Source organism: Nothoprocta perdicaria, unplaced genomic scaffold (genome assembly GCF_003342845.1).
Source record: "Nothoprocta perdicaria isolate Ctin4 unplaced genomic scaffold, notPer1 scaffold_163, whole genome shotgun sequence".
Classification (NCBI taxonomy): domain Eukaryota; kingdom Metazoa; phylum Chordata; class Aves; order Tinamiformes; family Tinamidae; genus Nothoprocta; species Nothoprocta perdicaria.
In genome coordinates, this window is record NW_020454794.1 from 1,232,107 (window position 1) to 1,257,429 (window position 25,323).

Below are 25,323 nucleotides of genomic sequence, written 5' to 3' on the forward strand. Positions count from 1 at the left end.
AAACAGCCAATCAGCTTGCCCCCGGAGTTAGCAGGGTGCCCCCTGCTTATTTTTTAACAAATTTCCTCTTTTCTTTTCTACCGAAGTGATTAATCATTTCAGCTAACAGCGCTCTGTTTATGATCTGAGTCAGTGACTTCAGACCATCTTAATCTCCTGTTAGGCAGGTTTTAATATGCTGGGAATTTACTTACGAGCTTTTATTTATAGGACAGTATGCTCTCGATAGCATACAGCAACACAAACAAAACCTCCAAGTAGCCCTCAATTTCTGCTTTTAATGTTTTTGATGAACTTTTATGGGAGAGAAAAGCACAACCAAACTATGAAGCAGAAACTGAAAAGGCAGCGTGATAAATGTGTATTTTTTAGAACTGCCTAGGTTTTTATCCACTTGTCTAGTGAGAACCTGTTGCCTTCCAATTTCTCTCTGCAGTCAGATCATTTCTGGTACGGGTTATTTTGTACCCTCTGGTTGTCTGCAACAGAGCTTTTAGATGACTCGCTTATTAAAGCACACTCCTCTGGGGCTTCGAAAGTCCCTATTTGCAGCATCCTTATTTGCAGCATGGTTGGCAGAGAAGCAGCTTTGATTTTTCTGTTAATATTACAAATATTTCCAGCTAACTTTAAGATCTRTGCTGAAAAGGCTGACCTCTTTTCTGTGTTATAATAGTAGTTCAAAAGACTCTTTTATTAAGCCAAGTGCCTGACCATTATTGTTTTTCACTGTGCTGTAGTTTTGTACAATATTAAGGGAAATGATTTGAGGGGAAAGATAAAGCACCAAATGGATTTAGTTATCAAAAATGTTACGATATCTTAGCCTGCTGCAGAAATAATCTGAACAGATATTTTTGGAGTTTTTTTTCTTTTCTTTTCTAAGCAAAAATTATATACCAATATAATGCTCTCCATTGCATGGGTAGTGTCAAGGGCTACAAGCCTGAGATATATCTGCTTAAAAACTATCAAGTGAGGCAGAGAGATGGTGACTATAGAGCCTAGTCTGAATGAAATGAGGTTATGGTGGAGTCAAAGTCTGCCCTGCGTCTTTTCTAGGGATGGAGCAGGTGTGGGGAGGGCACCTGTTCTGTGGCCAGGCTATGGATATCTACATTTTCAGTCTCTCTAGAATTTCTCTTTTATTTCTCATTTGCATTACAATAAGCTACTGAAACCCAGACTTTTCTCTAGAAGGAGAAATAACTGAGGCAACTCAGGCAATAACTCAAACTATGGCACTGGGGAGGGAACAGCAGTAAATGCAGCATTTGACATTTCTTCATTTCAGGAAGATCTGTGGTCAATTCATCCAGGGAGACAACTCTGAGCCGCTCTGGAGAGTGAGGAGACTGTCCCAACAAAGCTCCTTTCAGTCCTCTGGGATGCAGATGAGATAGGAAGGCGCCAGGATCTAACTGCCTTCTGCTGCTTGTCACTTCCCCCATGCTGAACTCTTCTGTTTTCTATTTATTTGGACATAGTCATTCTTCATTCTCACTGGTCTTCATCCTCATTCCAGGCTCTGTAGCAATACATGACTTCAGCTCCCTCAACGTCCTTCCTTTTCCTAAAGCCACACCGAACTTACTGTCTCTGCTCCCGAGCAGAGCTGAGCTCTGCCTATGACCTTCTTTATCTCCCTGCTGCAGTCGGGACATCCATGGCTCATTTTGAGACATGCTTTCTTACATTCCTAAGCTGTTCCCAAAGGCTTATGATTAGTGTGGACTATGTGCTTACATTTTCCAGTTGTCTTCCCATATGCATTGATAAATGCACAGCTAAATATAATAACACAATGCTATTACTTGTTTCTGCATTGACAGGTTTTCTATGTACCCATCCACTCCCAAAAATATCTTTTCATCCCACTTTAGCTTTAGTTGTGAAAAAAGTTCATCGGTGCATTTCAGGAAATTGACTGGAATCAAAGAGAAGCACCACCAGGGAACAACTCATCCCACCTTCTCTCCCGTGACTACACAGGGAGATGAAATTCCTAACTTGGATTAGGTATACCCATTTTCAAATAAGTAAATCAAGGTGAGATGAATTCCGTCTCTACTCATCACTTAATATTCACACAGTAGAAAACATTATTTTAAGTGCTCTCGTTTACTTCACATTTCAGTAAATGTGTATAATTTAACATGTTACATTTAGAACAAGGAACTTCTCAGTGACTTTGCTTTACAAATTTAATAGGAATCTATCAACTTGTGTGGAGCTAGCGAGATGAGTAATAAATGTTACAAGAACAGCTTTAGGCATTGCATATTAATAGCTGCGGTAGGATTGACTTGCGGTGCCTTGGTTCTATGATCAGCAACAAGATAATTAGTAAAATTATCCTGCAAATTCATTATCTTGATTCCTTCCACTTGTGCATTTTATTCATTACATATCAAAACGAGCAGCTCTGCCTCCAGACAGATAATCAGAATGTAAGTGGCAGACACAAAGGGTCTGAACTTTCTTTAAATGTGCTTTGGTAGATGTGACCTTAAATAGTCTCTATGCTACTGAGGAATTTCCTATCACTATGCCAAACAGAAGAAACCCTGTCATTTCGCAGAGGAATGTCATTGTGCATTTTATTGGCAACCTCACTCCTGAATTCTTTCTCAGAATAAATGACTTTTAAACATTTGATAATTCTGGAGCATAATGACTTGTTGCTGGCTTAGTCTAAACTCACCGGCAGAGCTGTGTACTCCAGGTTCCTTGTCCTGCCACCTCCCAAATCTGAGAGCCAGCTGAACTGACACTCTTCCACGCATACATCCAAGAATTTTCTGGGGGAAAAGTGGACTGGAAAGGCAGGAAAGATGTGGACTGATGCATGCAAAGCTGTTGCTTCACTATGTGGTTACACTGTCAGACAGAGGAGATTAAAAGTACTCCTTGGTCATCAACTGTGTTGATGGAGTCAGATGGACACCCAGTGTTCYGTTTAGCAAAATATCTCATCAAACTCTGGGTTAAGTGCCTGGTTAGGTGCTTCTTCCTGGGCTCTTGCAAGAGTCAGCTCACATGAACAGGTTGCACCATGAAGGTRACTATGGCACACTAAAAAATCAGTCCAGAACTTGGCTGGAATGACCTTGCAGTCATTGGAATTCAGAAASAGCAATAAGGTAGTAGAGAGACAAGTAGACATGAACTGGAGAGAACAGCTAGAGCAGATGTATAATCAGCTATTTTTTCCTTTTGCCTCTACTGAATTCATCATTAATTCCCCCTACTTTTGCCCTGCAGAGTGCTACATTTTCATATACTTGGTTATCTCATGATTAGGTACCTCCAATTGGCCCCAAATCCTGTGTGGTTTCTAGGATGCAGTCCATAATAATTACCAATCCTATAGCTCATGGCCAAAACACAGTCCCTTCCATCAGTGAAGCAGACCCAAATACATGTGTCATGGACAAGCTCATGCCTGTACCTGCAGAGTTTGTGGCCACTTGCACATAGTACTTAGCTGGTATGTTTTTTCCAGTGCCATTAGACACATTTTTGCTACACAAAGCACATAAGAAGGGACATGGCCAAGCTGAAGTCACAACCCTGAACATCCTCAAGGACACTGCAGCCAGAGGTGGGTGATTTGAGAGTACCCAAAGAACAGGGCCGGCTTGCTTCCTCCTCAGCATCACAGGTCCAAGAGATGGCACATGAAGTGGCAGCAAAGTCAGAATTTCTGCTGAGATCTCCCTCCACCCATCAGTCAAATCTGCATGCTTTCTGCTAGCAAAAGTGACAGAGAGGGGGAAAACGAAAACTCCTGTTTGCTTTGAATCAGAACTCATTCAAATGACAAAGGAAAAAAAAAGAAAAAGAAAGAAACAGGGAAAGAAATTCTGTGAAAGCTTAAATGAAAGGTACATACACCATAGGARCAATATGGATATGGAACATCCTTTACAGAAGTGAATGTTTGATAATTTGGGGAATCTGCCTATGTATAATTTATGAATTCCTCATGGCTGTTTTTTGCTGTGTAATGCTTTATGTTCCTTGAACTAAGAAGACAGGGAAAAGAAGCTAAAGTCTGTCCATGAAACGGTTGCCAGTTAAAGGCAATCAGCACCTGAACAGATCTTACACAACGAGAACAAATGAGTAAAGGTCATTTTCTTCACTACCTTTCCACGGGGGTCTACATTTGGGTAGTGGACAATCCCCAAGAAAAGAACAGAAATATGAGAAACTAATCCTGGATATTAAAGAAAAAGAATCACAGAGCCTAAGTGACTCATGCGAGATGCAGAGGGGCTAGAGACAAGGGCAGCCCATTTGGGGRAAAGATCTGGGGGCAACTGTTCTTGGCCCGGGCAGGAGCATGGAGGCTGATAAGCACAGGGCGGGATGGAGGGAGGTTTTGGCAATGCCAAGCATGCCCATCTCCTACTGTTTCATCTGGAGATGTACGCTGCTTGTCTGGCTAAAGTTACAAACATCTGGCTCTTGGTTTGGAATAACCTTGTAGAATTGGAAGACATTGCTTGGGAAAATGTCTAGGACACCTACAAGACCAAAACTAAGTACATGACCTTTTTTTCCTAGGAAAAAAACATCTCTAAGCCAATTCTGGCACGTGTATGAAGCTGTTGCAGCTTTCAGCTTCTGCATCTGAGGAAGGCGAGCGGGCCTTCACTAGCTGCAGTGGCAGCAACTATATTTAGCAGCCTATTCTGCTATTGATGCGTATGTACCTGTTCCTATTGACTATAATGAGAATTATTCTGACAAACCACAAGGAGAATAGGCCGTTTAGGATTCATCTCTTACTAATGAAACGTCTAAGGAAAATTACCCTTTTTTCGTCCATGCTAAATTATTCCAGCTTTTCATTAATACTCATTAAGTTTCTAAGGGTTGGCATTTTTAGCAAAAAAATGGTTTTCACTGACAGAAAAAATAGCCACCCAGATAAATGAAGAAACTGTTTACTCAATTTAGTAGGCATAATTTTCTCTTTTGGTGCTCAATTCAACATCAGAATCTGAAGTCAACAAAGGTTGGATCAGGGTCTGCAATTTTTTTAATTGGGCTCTTCTCAGTTACACTGGAATATGTTGAAAACTCAGGGTTATAATGAACCATTACRTATGCGTACACGCAATGCAATGCAATGCAAGGAAAATTAATAACATCTTGAATGTATTTGATATTTGTTCAGCATTCATGAGTAAATAACAAATAACTTGATAATATTCATGAAAAGAAAAGTCTGTGGAAAACCCACACAGCTGGAAATAAACTTTTTTACTGCATGAAGCCCACTTTYTCTCCCACCAAGTTATTGTCATTACTCTGAATAACTTTTTTTCCCCAAGGGTAAAGTGACATGTCCGCAATTTCTCTATAAAGTTGTATGTTTTTTAGCCTAGGTTTGCATGTACGCCTCTTTCTGTGTGGGCAACTTTAAGTGTAGTCGCCATCCTTGTAAAGAACATATTTGTTTTTAATCAAATTAATGCTGCTGGCAGAGCTCAGAAGCTTTCAGGAACTGTCAGGAAGATGATGGTTTATCACTGTCAGCATTAGACACTGCACAATGGTGGTGTCTGGAGAATCCCGTTCTTTAAGGCACCATCTATAACAYGTACATGAAACAGGAGGGCCTTTTCCAAGCACCTCTCTTTTGAAGCACACCTGATAGCATTTTACTGCATAATACACTAAATCCAAAATAACTCTCAAAATGACACAATGCACCAGACACGGCAAATACCACTTAACATTAATCATAAAGGACAGATGTGATTAGTCAAAACCTGTCCAGCATTCAATCAGACTCTTTTAAACTGTTCTCGTTAATGGCACTTCCAGTCCTTCAGACAAAGACTGCGCAAGGTCTTGTCTTCCCTTCAGAAACAGTTTTTCCTTTTCACATTTTCAAAGGAAAAAAAAAAAAAAAAGCCTGTAATACGTCCCAAGTGCAACCTAATGGCTGAGAACTACAATGGGAAAAGATGTCAAAATATATAGAGTAAAAAAAAACAAAAAACAAAACAAAACAAAAAAACCCTAATGATTTTCCACCACAGTTTTTGCAGTGATTGCTAGCACTAGTGATTTCTGCTAGTGCTATATTCTCTAGAGTCTTTGAGTTTTATATAAGGCAGAGTGTAGCCCAGCATATGGCACAGAAGAGTGAGACCACATCGGCCCTAATAAACTAACAGGCCCAGGGCACATGCCCAAACATAGGTCTGCAGTTGCCCACATCATTAAATTAGCAACACCACTACGGTTTTGACTGGGGCCAACCCTTGCAGACAATATCCATGCTTGGCTAGGGGCCACTCCTGACAGACTGCTTGGTTGGAGCCGCTCGGTTTTGGGATTGTAAAAGAGTTTATCCGTATGGACACAAGCCATGGTCTGCCGCATGGCCTCAGGGCAAGACAGTGGTTATTGGTCTGTTTTATTTATAAGTAGAGCCATTGCAATGGACTATTCTTGAAAGCAATTTATTTTCCTTTCCAACAGACTCCTCTTTTCTGCCATAATTTCCTCAAAGTGCTTCTGCCAAGAGAAGCTAACTTTTAACTCATATGTTTCTCCTAAACAGGATTAAGTAAAATTAAGGCAAGTGTACTTGCCTCAGCTCATGACTGAGGGAAGCTGCCTCTCTCAAGGATAAACAGAAAGACCCAAATGAGGTGGGAGAGTCCCCACTGATGCTCATCACCTTATGAAAGTCAGGCACCACACAGAAATCTCTTCCATATGAGTTTGTCTCTGCTGCAATACTTATGTAGGGGAAAGAAAAAGAACCCTGGGCAAGGTACATGTGTTTTTGGCAGTCAGTTGAGTGTGATATCAACTGCTGAAATCCATAAGTGAATCTTCCTTGATGTCCAGTTTAATCCAGGGAGAAGCCAAAGAACTTTTCAAACATTTTGCAAATTTACACATTGTCAAAGAAAGCATCTGTGAAACTAGGTTTTACCAGAGGATGCTGTCATGTCAGGTCACACTTCCATTGTGGTCTGCCTTCGTTTGGGGTAAATTTAATCACAGGAGTAGAAAGTAGAGGGTTTTCTAAAGCTGACAGCTGGAGGCATCAAACCCCCATGCTCAGTGTGAGTATCTGCTCTTATCCAAATTTTATTATTCTCTCATTAGGACTGATAGGGCAAAACCTTTCTGGTATTAATAGGAATAATTCTGTTGGCCTCAAAGGCGCTGTAGTGAGGATGCACAAAAAGAGGATCTCTCTGGCCCTTTGCCATTAATAACAAGGAATCATGTCTCTGTATTGGAACAAGATGGTGATTGTGTCTCTTTTCCAGCTTTSTGAAAGACTCTTAAACAGAGGGAAAAATTAGTAAGTATTTTACTGTATTATTTTTGCATAGCAGAGRGGCTGGATAATTCATTCTGGATTCTCTCTTGCCTTGTCAAAATAACAGGGTGTACACACTCACTACAAAACAGCAATTTTGAAAATTAATTCTACCACATTAGCACGATAGTGTTTCACCAGCTCTTTTATACTTGCCTGCCATTTTCTMTGTGGGCAATAAAAAGGATGTGTCATATATAGCACCCAAATGAAGGACAGTTTCAGCTCAGATGAGCTAATGGCAATTCACAGATTGCCTGGAGGGAGATGCTGGTGATCTGGCAAAGTCGCTCTGGGGCCACCTACAGAAAAGAGTTTTTTTCTTTTTTCTTTTGGGTAAAAATAGGGAGTCTTCCTCTTTCAGGAGAACAGAAACACTGCAATTGCAAGGGACCTGTGGAGATCACCTAATCCGAACCTCTGCACAAGCAGGGTCACCTACAGCACGTTGCACAGGATCACATCCAGGCAGATTTCCAAAATCTCCAAAGAAGGAAACTCTGCAATGTCAAAACAYTTTGAAGTTTGTGGCCTTTCGGATGGAGAAAGGAAAAGGCAATAAAGGGACAACAGAGAGATCTTAGGTGTTTCTATAGAGAGGATTAGGCACCCAAAATACACACAAAACAAGTGCCTAACTTAGGTGGCTTCAATATTCCCCCTTTCCCCCAGTTTCTCTAGATCATCACTGGATAGCAAAGAAAACGCAGTGTGTTGAGACTTCATGTCCCTTTGCTTTTCTAGGATCACAGCTGGGTATATGAGAATAGGGTCATCTACTCCTTGCATCCTCTGTGCTTGTGTATGTTCCCATTGGAAAAGAGGGACATCACCAGGAGTCCAGTAAAAATGATCACCTACATCAGCTATCAGTGTGCTAGAGATACAGCAGATGCAGTAAAAAGCCAGGGAAATAATTAGCTTTAATGCCACAATGAGTTAAATGTCTTTTTGTTATTTTTTCAGAAGTTTTCCATACTTAAAGTTACAGAAAAAGCATCTGCGCRCAAACCAGTAAGTCACATTTTGGCCAGAGTGCAGCAGGCAATGCTCCTGAAAGGTCAGGTCTCAGCAAGCCATCTTTGACACTAGTTTCAACACACAAGGCCATCCAAGGCCTGCCTTCTCTGTTACATGGAGAAAGCCAAACTGGCAAGCTCCRAGATTGTTCCTAACTTTGCTATAGRGGCACGAGGTACAGTATAGAGCRCACATTCTCACTGAGAGGCTGGGTTATTTCCAGGTGCAGAGCTTGCCGAAGCTCACTGGTGCTGTCTCCACACTGCTAGTGGTACCCAGGCTGCCTGGATGAAAGCTAACCTGGGTAAACCTCTACAAACAGCAATTGTGAGAGAAAGGATATTGTACAGAACAGCTGGAGGCTACAGTTGTAAGAAGGGTAATGTAAATAAGTGAGTATTGGAGGCTGGATTAGAGAGATGCTTGAACTATTGCTTAATGTTTCTATTTTTTAATGCTTTGAGTGAAAGAATACACCTTCCGCCTCGTGAATATGCTTTTCATTTATTTGAGTACAAAAGACAAAAAAGAACAGCACTGAAGAAGCACAAAGAACAGCATATGTCAGCCAAAACAGTACTTTAATTGCTTTGAAATTTAGGATACTGAAAGCAAAASTGTGCCGTGAAAGCTCTTGTGAAGATCAGGATGAATATGAATGATCTTCCTCTGATACATTTTTAATACGATTCCATATTCTATTACTGTGGGATATTTCTATATTCCCTGACACCAGCCCAGAGAGGCAGTGCCAGCTCATTGCAGCTCCTTCCAAGTCTCTGCACCTTTTTTTTTTTTCCCAGTTCTCCTTCTGAACCTGCTGTATCCCTTCCAAAACTTCCCCAGCAGTTTCCCCTGGGGACCAGCCACAAAAGCCAAGGAGCGTTTCCCCACGGATGGCTYGGGCAGCAGCGCTGGGGTGGCCTCTTCACCTTCCCCTCAGAGGTGCCCAGCAATCTCTTTGCAGCGGGGAGCTGCAATAATAACCCGCTCTGCTGGCGCCGAGGTGGCTATTCATCCACAGCCGGGCGGCAAAGCGGGTTTCGCTCCATCTGCAGGCTTTCCCCTCGGCTCTGGGAAGCAGGAGGAGCCCCTGGAGGCGTGCTGCTGATTTCCATATTCGTGTTCGGTTATTCCTCCCGTGTCTGACTCYATCGCGAGCTTAACTGAAGTCAGTGGGATCTTACAGTCATTAACATTTACAAGGCAGTGGCTCACAGTGGTTGAACTAACAACATACCTCTAAGAAACTGATTTTTCGCCCCTCTAAGTACTGACACGTGGTCCGCTGGCTGTGATGCTCATTCGCAGTGACAGCGTGTTTGGTAGGATTTCATGTTTTCGCAGGATTTGCCTTGTGCAGACAGTTTCTAATTTGCCTCTGCTCTTGTTTTAATTCAATCATCTGATGGAGTGCAGCTGATCTCGTGGCACATATGGCTGTTCAGGTTTGAAAAAAAAGCTGAATATTTGATGGGCTGATCCTTAATGCTTTCTGCTAAAGAATTAGCAAGGCTGCTAATGAGCCAAGGGATCCCAAGTGGAGAAAGGGAGAAATACAGAGTATGACTCGGTTCTCATTCATTTTTTTTAATGTTGTTTAAAGAGGGAATGAGCTTTACAACTCTTGACTAGTTTCTTCACAGGATAGAGAAATTTGAGTAAGTTACTCATCAAAGCTATTGCATTTAAAATGCCATGTTTTCAGAAGTGGATGTCCTCCATCCCACATCCCACCTTGCTGAGCTGTTGAAGAAAACGCAGCTCCTCCACACTAGCTGGTCCTGTTTGGTTTTCCTCTAGCTCTTCCTCCACGTCCCTCCTGCTCTCCTYTGCAACCAGCTTCCAGGTGTCCCTGCACCCCGCAGCTCTCTGAGCCAAACACCCCTACCTGCATCCCAAAAATCCCTCCAAAACTCAGTGCTCTCTCATGTCAATAACAAATAAAAAAGGGAACATGCAAAGAACATTTTCAATAACTAAGAGTTCAGATTGCCTGTGGGGTTTGTTTCAAAAAGCCCACTATATAGCTAGGAAATCACAACCAAGACTGCATGAATAACCAGATCAATCTCATTCCAATTACCTTACTAACCAAGAGTCACTCACTCCCARTACACTTCCTTGCTCCCTAATTCTGCAGAAAATATAGTCTCTGAATGCCTGAGATATTTGTTTCAACAGTTGACTTAGCTCARAAGTAGGAACCTCAGTACTCTCATTTTTCTCAGAATAAACACGTATCCCAAATCCCACCAGTCGTAACAAAATGCAGAGCACAACACACCAATAAAAGAAAATAAAAATCAGCCAAAATTATGACTCTCATTTAGCAAGCTTGTGTTTCAGCAGAGGAAGTGGACAGGCTGAATAGATTGGCTATGGAGTTGTTTCAAGAATTTAAGTAGCAATTCTTCAGTGCATGGTGGAATTAAGGATGTTTGTGTAGACTTTTATTTTTCACTTCAAAGTTTTCTGTGATATCCTCCACCTACAATGCAAAAACTTACAAGGAATTGGTTTTAATAACTACAGCCAAGTAATGAGGCTTTTCTCTTCATTTGACATCGCACATGTAACTTGGCCTTATTGGGATTATTTACATCGAAAGCTCTCTTTAAGAATTTCCATAACCACACTGTGTATGTATGCATCTGGACAGAAGAATCACTATGGATCAAAGAAGTTGCTATAAATTCATGTGTGGGGTTAGTTTAGGTTCAGGATTCTTGCAATGATTATAAAYGCAGCAGGAGTCCTTACAATAGCTCTGGTCTCTACAGGGCCACTGTCTTGTTAATCAACCTCCTTGAGGTCTCATAGCAGTTCTTGCTTTCCTCGGAAGCTGCAATCTCATGCAGCACGCTCTGCCAATTTACAGAGTCTACAGGGATCTGTTATGTTTGGCAAGGATTCATCAAATAAGGTTAGACTTCAACTGTGACACCCTGCTTGGCACAAACCAGTCCAAAGGTTACAAGTTCTTGTGATGGTTAGTGCATACTGAGATTTAGTAACTTTAAAGCTATGACTAAACCGACTCTGAAGCCCAGGTTCAGATGTTCATCCTGGCCACGTCCAAGCTGTGACCGGATCTGGGCATGAACTGTTTTTTGCCTCCTCCTGTCTGCCAGACATGCAGGCGTGCTGGTGGAGTGGGCTGGTAGCACAAGAAGGAAGCAGGACTTGGGACACACTGTGGAAGTGTCTGTCCCTTGGAGGAGCTGYAGGTTAGGAGCAGAGAACACACTGGCCAGCAAGGAGCCATCTTCCAGGGGAACATATGGATTGCAGCCCTGTTGGCTTTTCAGTGCTCTGTCTTTGCACATCCATATGGGAATTGTGTATATCCTGTGCTAAAAGGAGATAATCCTTGGCTTTATTACATGTATGGCACTTCCAACAAAACCTGGAAATGACATTCTTTCTAAACAATGCYTCTAAAAAGCAGAAAATCAATGTTAAAGCTGAATGGATCTGTTCAGCACAAAAGAGAAGCACAGAGAGGACAGAAAAGTCTGAGTGCTAGTAAATTGTCAGGAGATTAGCTATGGTTATTTTTATTGTTACTCTTTTTATTAATTATCAATAGCAACAACTGCTATAGGCACTGATTTGCATTGCCAAAGGACCTAAGAACTGCTTTTATACTATATGACAGGTCCTTGACTCAGAAAATTGACTTTTCAAGATGAGAGAGAGCAGATGAATATATCTGGCCTGACTGGGCAATGCAAGGAACCAGTGAGGCAGCAATGTTCAGGCATGAGATAGAGAGGGTTCAATGTGCCTTTGAACCCATCTCTATTTATAGTCCTTGTGGAAAAGGAGATCTCAGGGTCTCCTGAGGAGAGGGAGGGGATCTCGGGGTAGATATGGAGGCACCTGCAAATGTTCTGTGGCTCTTCCCAAGTACTAGGGGAAGTAGGGGAGAAAATAATTCATGTAAAACTTAGCAACAGGGTGTTGTATTCTTCTTTCCCTAGATGAGTAAAAGTGTGAGCCAAGATGTTAGTCCTTACTGGTAAATTTGAGATCTTAAAAGTGGAGACAAATAGTCCTATTTGATGTGATAGAGAAAGAGATGGCAGTGGTGAGATGCAAAGACAAATGGGATGTGGGCAAGATGTTAAGCTAGGAAAATGATTTGTGCAGCAGCATGAGTGGAGGTGGGTAACACCGCATTTGTCAAAACCACAGAACAGGATACTGCGGCAATCAAGGTGGGTGATGAGGCGAATTTAGGCCAGAATTATATCTGTGTGAATAAAGTGTTTCATTTAGAAAATGCTTCATAAGAAACAGCCTGTGTGATTTAAATGTAGCCTTGAACTGAGAGTTGCAAGGGAAGTTCAGAATAGAAAGTGATAGCCAGGTTACACACCTAGAAGATGGATGGATTGGAGAGGTTATCCACAGTGATTGAGTATACTCAGGTAAGGACAAGAGCTGGGGGAGAAAATGATATGATCTCTTTTAGTCATGTTAAGCCTCAGCAGATAGCTAGACACTGATGAGAAGTGTAGCTTTCATGTTCTAACTGCACTTAAACTGTCTCCTACCTCCCATCCTGCCAGCTTGCTCTTTAGCCTGGTTAGTGCACAGCCTTCAGGTATTGATATCCAGTCCTTCAGCCTTGYGTGTCCAAATGTGCTCGCCATAGGCAGCACAGGCACAGTGCAGAGAAGGGCCAGCCAATAGTCGGTTTCTCAAATCTCTTTGATGACTTTTTGAATCTTTAGCCAATCTCTCAGGTCTGAAGTCCCCATTTATCGCTTAAGGTATTTTAAGGTCCTCTGAAAATAAGTTTGCAAAGGGTAACTCAGAAAGTAGGTGGTAATGATTCTCATGGTTGGGAAGCAAATCTATACCAGCACATCTTTACTGGAACCAGCGTGCTACACTAGACATAGTTAAAGTACAAGATAGGTTTGGTGTTGTCCAGACATACATTCCTGTATGCTAGAAAGTTGACCATGGGCATGGGCAAGTTCATCGCAACATTTAACAGCACTGAARATGACCCCCAAAATAACACAGAAATTCAGCACTTGCACTTGCATATGAAGAAGCCAATATTGTCTCAGTCCTATACTGCTGAGCTAAATACATGTTGGGATTTCAGAAGGTCAAGCTCACAAATAGTTCCATATGAAGGTAGGCCTTGGAGAGAAGACATGGAGGGTCTGGGCACCTGCTGCCATGTAAGACACAGGTCAGAGTGCTCTGCAGTCCACAGAGGCTGAGATTATTCTGCCCAGCTCCTCACCTAGGTACTGTAGTAGATTTTTTTTTTTCTTAAACTGCCTACTTTGGGATGAGACAGGATTGYAACTAGCATGATGACCTATGACCTATGCTAAACAAGCAGGAGATCTTGGGAAAACTGTTTGTAATAGATTGATTTTTTTTTTATCCATAGTGAAAGTCTTTTTTCAATACATTTAAAAGGGTCTTATCCATCCAAGGATGTGCTGCATGTTTCACTGAGAAGCTATGTGAAAATATTTCTTGAGGAACACACTCAAGGGAAAACAGAGAAAGTAAACAACTGTGCATGCCATTTTGAAGATGTTCCTTACAGTTCCCAGTAATACAACCAACTCTGCTTCTTGACTAGGGACTCCCAAATGTCCATGTTAAATGTCTCTTAAATGTCCATGTCTTAAATGTCCATAGAACGAACCAATTTTTTCCCTCCATTTCTTGGCTAATGCTGAGAAAGATGAGTTTTCTCGACTGTTCTTTTTAACTATCTTGTATAGAAAAGCGATGAATGAGCTTCATGTGATATCATATGCTTAGTGCATCATGAAAATATATAAAAAAAGCTCTTGTAATTTATACTCTGTGCTACTAATTTGTAACAAAGCATCATCGAGGAAGGCAAAGAACTGTTAAATATGCAGTTGAGTCCTACAAAAGCCTACTTTGTAAATGTTAGCTATGTAAAAGCTCTGCCAGCAATGTCATAAGCAATCCATCATAATCACCCTTCGATAAACTCTTTGTCCAGTTCAAGAAGTAAAAGCTGTATTTAAGGTATTCATGGAGAAGAGAGAAATGCCTTTAGAAACAACAGCCTTAATGCACCACTAAGCTCTAAACCAAATATTTATAGGCCTGCAGTTTATAAACAATCTAAAATATTTGTATAGTGGATGTCCAAGAGATAGAAGCAAATTCAGTAATAGAGGTTTTACCATTCCAGCTACCTTGTTTGCTACTTTACCCACTGTTATATCMATAACTGAGTTATTGGCTTAGGAAAGAACCCAAAAGAAAATGAGTTAGAATATATGAATATGGTGCAGTGTTTATAAGTTTATCTGCCTTCAGGAAATCGACAATATCAAAGCTGATTCAAGCTGAGCTCTATCTGGATATGTATTAATTTTCACCATGAAAATAAACTAGAAATTACCGGGATAAAAGAAATAATAATGAAATATGGGAATAACTGCAGATTTTGCACGTTGTCATTATATAATGGACATAATGGACATAATGACATTACATAATGGATTCTAATTAAATCCAGGTGGAAAATGACCTTCCTAGACCTCCCTTCAAAATTAAGATTTTTGACAGTCATGATTAATGGAAACATGCACTTTGCATGCTTTGTAAACCTGAAACATCGTTGTACATTTCAGTTTATAATTTATCCCATTATCTGCTTCTGCATGCATGAAGGTCAGCTGTACTGGTACAAAGTGGCAATGATATCCAGAAGCTCCAGAAGGTTGTTTTCACAGATTTTCAATTATTTCACATGGGTAAATAATTTTGCCCACTCATTCCTTAGAAAAGTGACAGTCTGAAAGAGTAATATTTTTAACAGCAGTAATTAGAATATTCTTCTTCCCTTGCCTTTCTAGAGTAACAAAATGGCACAACAATAGAATTATTTTTAAGGATTCTTACCCGCAATATTTCTTCAATGCAGCTGTTATCTCCCGTTCCACTGTCCTGTAAACAAAATGAGAAAAGAGTTTGTTTGTGTTTTAAAGAGAAATAACAAATAGTAGGTTTCAGAAATGGCTGTCATGTGAAATTTATTCAGAACTCAATTACAGCTTCAAGATGAGGCCAAGTCTTTCCAGCATCTGAAAAGTGCCAGTATTTAGAATTCCAAATTATTCCCCATCTGGGCCACAAGAAAATGTAATAATTGCAATGTTTATGTACAATTGCGGCATATTTGTATTAAATTCATAGGCTTTTGCTTATGCTACTTTTGCATGTGGTTGATGCTATTTTGAATATACTGGCTGTGAACGAGCACAAGCAAAACACTTAGTGCATGTACACGCATCCGATAAATACATTTATTTACACGAAATAAATAATATCTGTGTGCATATCCTTTCTGCAGGGAAGACTCTGCAGCGATCCTGCCTGTGCGGAGCCTGATGAGATATAGGGCAGACGCAGCTGTGATGCTGACGGGAGAGCTGCAGAGATTGCAGCGCAGGCTGCAACACTGAACCTGGGCTTGTCAGCGTGGTATTGATGAGAAGGCTGCAGTCTCCTAAAACGCTGGCCCCTAAACCCATCCATGTGGTGTGGGACTGCCTGCATGGAGGAATTCAGCTCTTCTGAATTGTACTGCTTACCTGGAGTGGTTCTGCAATGGGCAAATGAGAGATTTGGCAGCTGTGTGCTGGGAGCTGCTCTTCCTATATGGCCATCCAGCTGGCACCTTGCCTAATTGCTCAGCTGGGCTGTCCCTGAGGGCCAGGTCTGAATGCAGAAAAGACAAGGCAGAGGGGGACATCAGTCTGTCATTCTAGGGAGCCCCCTTCATGCCTAGCGTGATTGTGGTGCGGGTGGGGATGGAGGCACGGGACATCTCCAGCTGCCATCTCCAGCAGCTCTCCACAAACTACAGGTTGCATCAGCAAYGTTTCTTGGGGGGTGCTTCAGCACACTATACTGAAGATATATACAGATATATGAAGATTTCCCAAAGCAAAAGCAGATTTTCTTCCTTTTGCAGAACAGAACTAATTCAGCRGGTGAAGAATGGGGCTGAGGGTCTTGTCACTTGAGAGGTATCCAAAAAAGGCAACCTCATTAATTKTCCCCAAAGAGGCAGCTCCCATTGATGAGCAAGCTCCCATTTCAAGTAAAAACCTAGTGGTTCAGAGGTTCCAGGTGCCCCCCTGGAGAAATATCAAAGGGATTTGATTTTCCAAAGCATGGAGCACTTGCCATCTGGAAATCAGACTCCTCAAAGACATCTCCATCTGGGCACCCATAAAATCCTGAGGCACTTTCAGAATTGAGTACTTTCGTGTCTACAAGACATAAATGAACTCCCCAGAGAGCTTGTGCAAGGCCTGCTCCATCCCGCTGTCACTGTCCATCCCTAGGCATTGCTGCATTATGGAAGACATCTGAACTTGCAGCCTCATGTAGCCCAACAGGTTTAACCGAGATCAATAGTAAGACAGCCACACATAGGCAAAGGAACAATTTATGTTTCATAATTTTCTGTAGCTGTTATTTCATGCCAACTCACAGAAAGTCGTAAATGTTTTACTGTTGACACTTCCACTAAATCTTTGCTGAATATGGCCCTTGATTGTTAAACAAATGAATTGCATTAACKCTTTTTGGTGCAGCACTGCCAGTCACATGCAGTCATACCACTAATTTCAAAGGGAAGGGAACTGAACCTACTCTAAAGCCAGTTTGCTTGAGAATTACTCGTATTTGTTGTATTGYTGCTAAAGAAAGACTGCAATCCCTTGAAAATAGCCCCATTCAGGTCTCCCCATGGTCCTCAGGATGCTGCACAACAGCCCCTGCTGCCTTCTCCTCTGCTGGAGTGGAAGGGCAAGCAAAAATGTTGCTGGTGCCAATGAAGTGGACAAGACAGCAAGAAACCTGCACACAGCAACAGCACAACAAGCTGTGCAAGAAACAAGCACAGAACAACAAGCTGTGGACTTTTAAGGATGCAAAAGACTATTTCAGATTAGGTTTATAAACAAGCTCCTGTTTCAAAATTAAATCTCTTTCCTAGACGTGCAACCGAAGAGGTCTGCAAATACTTATCAGCAAGAAGCTGCACTTTCTATTACCATACGACTAAAACTACAGCGCATCATATCTTAGAGCGAGGACTAAAAAAAACTTTTCATGCCTCACTCATTGCACTGCCCTATCGCATTGCGTTCCAAAAGACAAAAGAAAAAACAGAAACACAAGATAGAAATAAGAGATACAAAGAGGAAAATAGTACTTAGAAAGAAAGCTTCTATATTATCCTTTTGGTGTTTGTCTTTTCAATGCCAAATATATAAGTGTGTATATATATATATATATAAATATATATATAGCTTTGAATCTTGATTTTCTGGTAAATATTGCTGTTGATATCCAAATGCCTAGAATAAAAGTGGAAAACTTTCTCTGTGTGGTCTACATACCCTCAATTTCACATGGCCTGGGACCGTATTATATTTTTTTCACGATACTACTCTATAACACAGTGCAGAGTGTTAAAATGGGATCTAAAGTGTATCTGTAAGATGTATATGGCCCTTGGTATTCAAAATATTCCCCATTCTCAATCTAAAAGTTTCTCCAACCCACTACTTTTATGTTTTCATTATATAGAAAGCAACCTTCTATGTGAACCTTRTGAACTTGAATTTAACTTTATGACCATTTTAATTAAAAAAAAAAGGCAGCCAATAAATGTCTCTTGAAAACTACACTGAAGGAAGAGACTGTATTACCTGTGTGCAACAAATAGCACACAGTGCTCCACAAGCTATGTGCATGAGCAGAGCTGCCCTTCAAAACTACATGGTCCCGGGGCTTCCAGCACACCCCTTGTGCAAAGTTTATGTTGGAAATGCCACAGAATATGCAAGATTTATGTTAGAAATGCTATAGAATACGCAGTGTAGTCACCGTGCCACCTCAATACCGTGCACGCTGCAAAATGGTGACTCAATAAACAATTTAATTACCTTTTCTTAGAAATAAAAATAAAGGTTTTGCGGCTGCCGTTCCCAGCCAAGGTGCTGAGCAGCGAGCCTGCTTCCAACCCTTTACCTCTGCCTGCTGACTGCCTTCCCGGGCCAGCCCAGCCTCCCAAGCACCCTGTGCGCTTGCCAGCAGGAGCTGCCGCCGCGGAGCACGGTGGTGGCTGCTGAAGAACCAGCCGGGAGCTGCCGAGGGCAGCGCGGGAGCTAATTGCCATGCAAAGCACAGCGGCCCGCGAGCGGCGCGGCTCACGAAACGCTGCCGCCGAGGCTTGCGAAATGGGATGTCGTTTGTGAAAAAGCTACAACCCGGCAAATTTTATTTTTGAGCGTTACTTTCTTTTTCCTCGCCCTCCCAGCAGCTTTCACGCAGAGACAGACAAAAACGCCTCTCTGGAAGGAGCTGCCTGTTTGTGTTTTCCCCTCCTTTTAGGCGTCTGCGTTAAGGAAAACAAGAACAACCTCCTGCGAAACCCCTCTTGTTTCAATGCAGTGCAGGCTTTTGGTGCTGCTCCTCTTTGCCCTGTGCTAAGTGTTCTCACAAACTCCCCAGAAGTTGCTGGATTTTTTTCTTCAGTACAAACTAAGCATGATGAAATCTGCACTCTCCGCAGCCCTTCCTGCGGCACCGTCCRATGGTTCTGGGACATCTTAGACTGTCCCAGATCCAGTGTTGCATCATGATGTGCACCGTGTTCACAGCCCCCCTGTACTGAGGCTGCTGGGGTTGTCCTTCTGGACTCATGTGCAGTTTGGGGCAGTATACTGTAGATTAAAAGACAACAACAAAAAAAATAAAAACAAACAAACAAACAAAAAAAAAMCCCCAAACCCCCAAAAGCCAGGATTTGAGTGTGTATCACAATTATTTCTTTGACATACAATACCATAAGAGATACACACATGTGCCTATATATACCCATATATGAAGTGCTCTATGCACATTACCACTGGCCTTCCTGGCTATCATTTGCCTAATAGTAGCGACGTTCAGAGGTGCATCCATCATTCATTGAGTCAGGCGGGTGTGCTTTTCCCTGGCCTTATTTTTGTTAGGGCACCCAGGGTTTTCCAGCAGGATGTTTCCTGTTCTTTTTATTGTTCATACATGTTCATACATATTGTTGTGCAATGTTGGCTTGTGAAGACTCATTATCCACACCAAAGTTGCCCTTCAGTTGTTTCTCTGAAGAGATTTTGAGACCTTCAAGCTGTGGAATAGATGACCACAGAGAGGTGACTTTCGGGGTGTGTGTGCAAATGTAGCCAGGTTGGGCAAGTGTTATTTTTTGTAGAGCACATGCTCAGTAAAGGGTTTTAGACACTCGTGGTTTAGCTTGCTATGGATTTTATTATTCATGCTACATCCAAAACATTCTTCCTGGCATGACTTCATTGAAGTTGGAATGGCTAGGAGAGTACGGTTGGACTTTGGACATGAGAAAAGCTAGGCTGATGAAAAAATAAGACCTGGACCCGGTTAAAAACTCAGTTTCTTTATTCCTAAAGAAATGTCAACAATTCTTATTCTGAATCAGGGGTCAGATCTCTAGATGCCGTTTTTATTCAGTCAGCTACACTCATTAAAAAAATATAGCAGCTTGATGTTGCTTTCAAAACGAAATGTTAAAACATGTTCTTCAGTTCAGCTGAGAAATGACGAGTGGATCAAAACACTTTACTCCGATGTCAAATAATGAAAAAAATTAAATAAAATTTAGATTTATAGAATAAAATGCAGCCGAAATCAAGAAGGCATTGAAATAATACTGAAAGTTTCACTTTCACTCCAAATTGGAAAACTTTAACTTATAAAAATGTTTTAATTAAATGACACTAAAAACAGGATTGGCCAAAATCAATAGATACATGATGTCATTTTCATAACTGGAGCATCCTAAAGACAAAGCATTCAGAATGAAAAAGACCTGACCAGAACTGAATTTCAAATGATATTTCTCTTTTTTGCTCACTAACTAACAAGAATGGCTTTTCCATCTTGATGGGCGAAGTGAGACCCCTCAGTGGTGTTTCAATATACTTTAACAGGGCTGGACCTCAGGGACACACAGTATGTACTGTAGAGTATATGCTGAAGTCCCATTCTTTCCACTTATCAGCATTAATAGTGCTATGAATTTCACACAGACAAGTCTCCTTGTCCCTCCACCAAGATGCAAGCAGGCAGGACTGAACTGGTCATGGCTATGCCAAGGAAAGAAAAAATGAAGGGAAAAGCTTTATTTTCTGTTACTCCTGATTTTTCAAGGTTTGCCTTTTTTTTCAATCAAGGTTCTTTARTACCAATTTAGAATGTAAGTGGTCATAATCTGTTGATATAATAGTTTGCTCCCCTGCTCTGCATTGCTGGAGTAGGAGCTGTTTTGATTTAAACTAGAAGGAATTCCTGCTGTTTCCTTAGACACTGAGACATAAAGAAGGGAGCTGAGGATACAYGGATGAATTGTACCCAGGCTCTGGGTCAGAAAGCCTTGCACTAATTTAAATTATTAGAGACAYATAATTTACAGAGACTGTTAGTAAAACGCTCTCCTTTATATGTCCATTTGCCTTTTGAAACTGGGCCTTTATATTCATTATAGGGTTTATTTTCCCTACCATGGGATTTTGCAATATTATTCTTGCTTCAAAGGGGAAGAAGGGAAAGGTGTACAAAGATTCTATTTTAGAAAAATAAAATGTTTAAAGAGCAAGTGATGAAAGGCACCTAGCCTTGTTTTATAATAAAAATATCTGGATTTATTAACTGGAKGTTTCATTACGACTGGAAAGCCATGATGCCCAAGCCTTGTACCAGCAATGAGATATTCAGGCTAATAGAAGATGATGATGAATCAAAAATATCTCTAGAGAGACAGAAGACACAAAATAGTCAGATAGACTTGCCCTGTGCACTGGAAAGATGAAGCCTGTGGCTGCCTTCGGTGGCCACAGCCTCTGAGAAGGGAGACTGCAGTCTGCAGTGGTGCTTAGACTGCGCTAACCCAGGACATTGCCAGCCCTAGGTCTGGCCTCGGTCAGAGCTGAGGGTCCAAAGAGCGAGGAAGGATCTTGCCTCTTGTGTCTAACTGAGGATGAACTTACTGCAGATGTGAAAGCAAAGGAACTCCTGCTGCCCTCCTGGTACCTGTACTGAGCTACGTGTGAGAAACCCTGTCTGGGAAAGTGAAGGGATGCTGAAGTGCTGCTGTGCCAGTACTGGGAGAGATTTAGAAATGCTGGGTCTAGTCAAAGGYTGGGGTAGGATTCATCAAACTAACAAGGTCCAAAAGGCAAGTATCATTGCAAAAAAAGAAAAAAAAATCAAGAGAATTAAAAGGCAAGAACCCTTTTCTGAAACCTTCCCACCCTCTTTAGCTCGAGGGACCATGGAACAATCAATTACCAGAGCTCCATCAGTAATACATCATCTAATAAAAGATGCTTGTGAGGCTCAAGTGAAACATTCAGTGGTAAATTGGTGGGGCAATTTTACAAGCTTTACATGCTATATTCATAAAAAAAACACACACACACACACACACACACACACACACAAATTAGTTTGTGACCCAGTGATAACAAGGGAGCTGTAATGAAAAATAACAGCATTGCTCTATTAATAAAATATAAAATTTTATTGTTACTGAGGAAGATTGATTGTATCAAATCAATACCATGTCACGTCACAGACTATTAACATTTTCTTCACTAATGACAACAATAGGGGCTGATGCGGTTACACTCTCTTGCTACCTATCTGAGAAGGAGAATCAGAGAGCAGTCATTAAAATTGCAACTTGCTGTTTTGCTCCATGTTCAATCTGGGGAGGTACTGACCTCAATTCCCACCCAATTCAACGGGAGCTGAAGGCATTTGGGATTCACCAAAATGCTGGCAACAACCTGCTGAACTGATTCCACAACTCCCCCTTTCCTTTAAAATTTGAGAAGAGCCAGTGGTATCCTCCAGATATATCTTCCATTTATTAAATTGCAGCACTGTATTACCTTAATGAATGCAGCAAACAAAGTGGCTGGTTGTTAGACCTAGTGGTTGGAAAGTTTCCTTGATTGACAGTCTTTTGGTTTTGCAGCAGGTAAGGCTTTTCAGCAAACACAAAAGCTTCCCCCCTTGGTGATGYAGACCTTGAACAGCCACCGTGTGAGGGATAGAGAAGAACCTTTCTCCCCATCAGACACCTATTATGGGTGACACCTACCTACACAGATGCCTACACAGATGTAGGGAGACACCTATACAGATGCCCAATTACTGTCAACTGGAATGAGGCATTTTTAGCAATGTGGGCACTTGTCCATCACGACCTGGACAGAGGCCAATTGCATGTATTTTAATAAATGGCCCGTGTTTGGGAAGAATCCGTAACATCTGTAAAGCAGCAACAGTTGGGAAGAGGAGTCTCATGGAACTACAAATCGTTCTGTGACAGTTTAATATGAATACACCATCAGCTAGTACAATATTCAATAAATTAAATGAATTATTTTGCCAGGAGATCCTTTAAAAATGTTAATTAACAATAAATCAATAAAAACTATTCAACATGAAAATCAATTACCTCCCTGTTTACATTATTTAACTCCAAACATTTCTGTTTTCTGAGCTTGTAATTAGCAAGCTATAAAAGATGCCATAAATAGGCGCATAATGAGAGGAACTGTTTATAAATGATAATTGGTATTCATTCCTACTGAGCTAAAGGTTATGTGATTACAAACTCTCATGGATAAAGGGTTAAACTTCTTACAGATATGTGGTTTTACAGCACAGAACTCAGCAGAAATCTTTCCCCAAAGGGCCCCTGATAGAAGAAAGCCCTACATGAGCGTGTGATACAAAGGGGCACATCTACCAGGCATTCCTTAAAGACTATTTATAACCAATTAGAAGTGACTAATGGGGAGAAATCTACCCTTTCGGTGGAGGGAAGCAGTGGAGGCTGGCAAGATGAGTTCAATATTAATAAAACGTCACACAGATGTAAACACAATCTGTTATTCATCAAAAAGAAGGAGAGGAACACTGAAATGCTATTGAAAATGGAGTGACCACCTTGTTCAATAATATGACAGGGAGAAAAGGAAAACAAGGGTATATTCTGTCATGATGGGTAAAAAAAAAAGTACTTTACTCTCTACCTTTATCAAAGATTCTGCTCAGAAAAGAAACAGCTCTCAGGAGCCRGCACTGAAATGGGGCAACTCCAGGATCTTTGCATGGCTACAGGAGCCCAAATCGCCACCCACCAGCCTGGATCTCCAGAATGTCTGTTTCTCACTGTAAACTGCTACCAGAGCTGAAAAAATCTGCTTCCCCAGGAGAAATAACCTCCCATTAATCCCAATTGCTGAAAAACGCTTTCTCAATTTTAGAGACTGAGACCGTGATCTAGACTTAACAGGTAAAAATCTCTGAGGCCTCGAGCCCAGAGTATGACTTGGCTTTCTGCCAAAGCCTTTCCTTCATCTGAGAAGGCAGCCAACATTGAGAAGCAGACATTTGGGGCTTTGACAACATCTCTCCTGAACTGGGGAAAAAAAAAAAAAAAAAAAAAAAAACCAACCCCCAAACCCCTCACTCCCTCATCATACATGTTTTTGTGACAGCAGTAGGATCAAGCATCCATGGGAGAGCAGCTCTCTGATGGGCACAGCAGTAAGCATCTGACTGTAATGCCAGCAGAGATAAATCCTGTACTTGCAAAACCAGACAAAAGCCACTTTTTTTTCTATTCTACCTTATCCTGGCAAAGCTACTGTGCACTTCCTTTCCTTTCTGGATCATCACTTAAAGCGAGTTAATTTTGGCCTGAGACCTATTCCACTGCTTTTTTTAGTCTCTACATTTTTCAYGGAGAAATGGAGAATACAGGTCAAGATTGGAGTTACTAGGAAAAATAAAAGTCTGTTATGTGTAAGGAGCAGAGTATGACATGCAGCAGGTGGAGGTTCTCTGCTTGATCTCATCACTAAGATTGCAAAAACATGTTCTAGTCCTGGCGCTTATGACCTGAACACCTATTTGCCCAAGAGGGATATAATTTGTTACTGGCGAGCCAAAGCTGTATTAACAAGGATGAACAATCTTTGTATCATTCCCTTGACATCAGCTTAGGTGGAGTCGCTTAAAATTCACATAAAAGTTAACAAATAGCTCAGTTCTACAAGCTGCAGCAAAAATCTCAGCAGCACTTCATTGTGCTCTCAGCTTTCCAGAAAGCTGAAAGGAAAATCCTGCCAGATTGTGGTCAGTGACAGATTGATGGAAACAGGCTCACCGCAAAAGCTACTGAAAATAGGACTCTTTGGAGGTTTTGTAGAGTTAATATGACACAAGTGAAATTGCAAATAAAACATCAATGTTGTAATGCCGTACGGCTCATACATCTAAGTTTCTTCTAGTTAAGAATGTACATGAATCATATATAATACAAAAAATATATATGTATGCTCAATGCAAAAACCTTCTGAGAAAATAGTCTCCTGCCCAAACCAACCAAGCTGGTATCAATGCTTATCAACTGTAGCCTTAATAAGGAAATCCATATGTGCAGCAAATCCATGATGTTGCACTGTAGACAAATACCTCTTTTTTTTTTTTTCCTGTCCACTCCTCCCCAAATCACACACAAATACTCATTTCCCCACAGATTCACCAATTCACCTGTTAGGCAAGGTGCAGAAAACCCCTGGCCTGTCAGCGAGGCAAGACCAGGTCACTTCGTTCATCCTGCTTGCCCAGGGCTTGCCCAGAGGCCACCTCTTGGGCATCTTGCCACCTCTGAAGCCATCTGGCCAGGATGAGAGCCACCCCAGCCCCTGGTGTGGTCGTGTCAGCACTGCCCCACACAGTTTGGGCCCCTGACAGGGAGGGCAGCTGCAGGACCAGAACCGAGAGCAAAAATCTTGTCA

At 41.4% G+C, this 25,323-nt stretch overlaps 1 protein-coding gene across 1 annotated transcript in view; it reads right to left on the bottom strand.

Annotated features, from left to right (window-relative positions):
* Nucleotides 1–25,323, bottom strand: part of AFF3 (AF4/FMR2 family member 3) — a 263,564-nt gene that overhangs the window by 153,015 nt on the left and 85,226 nt on the right. The window contains exon 5 of the mRNA XM_026035647.1: nt 15,311–15,355. Coding sequence (XP_025891432.1) covers nt 15,311–15,355 — 45 coding nt within the window. The remainder of the gene's footprint in view (nt 1–15,310; nt 15,356–25,323) is intronic.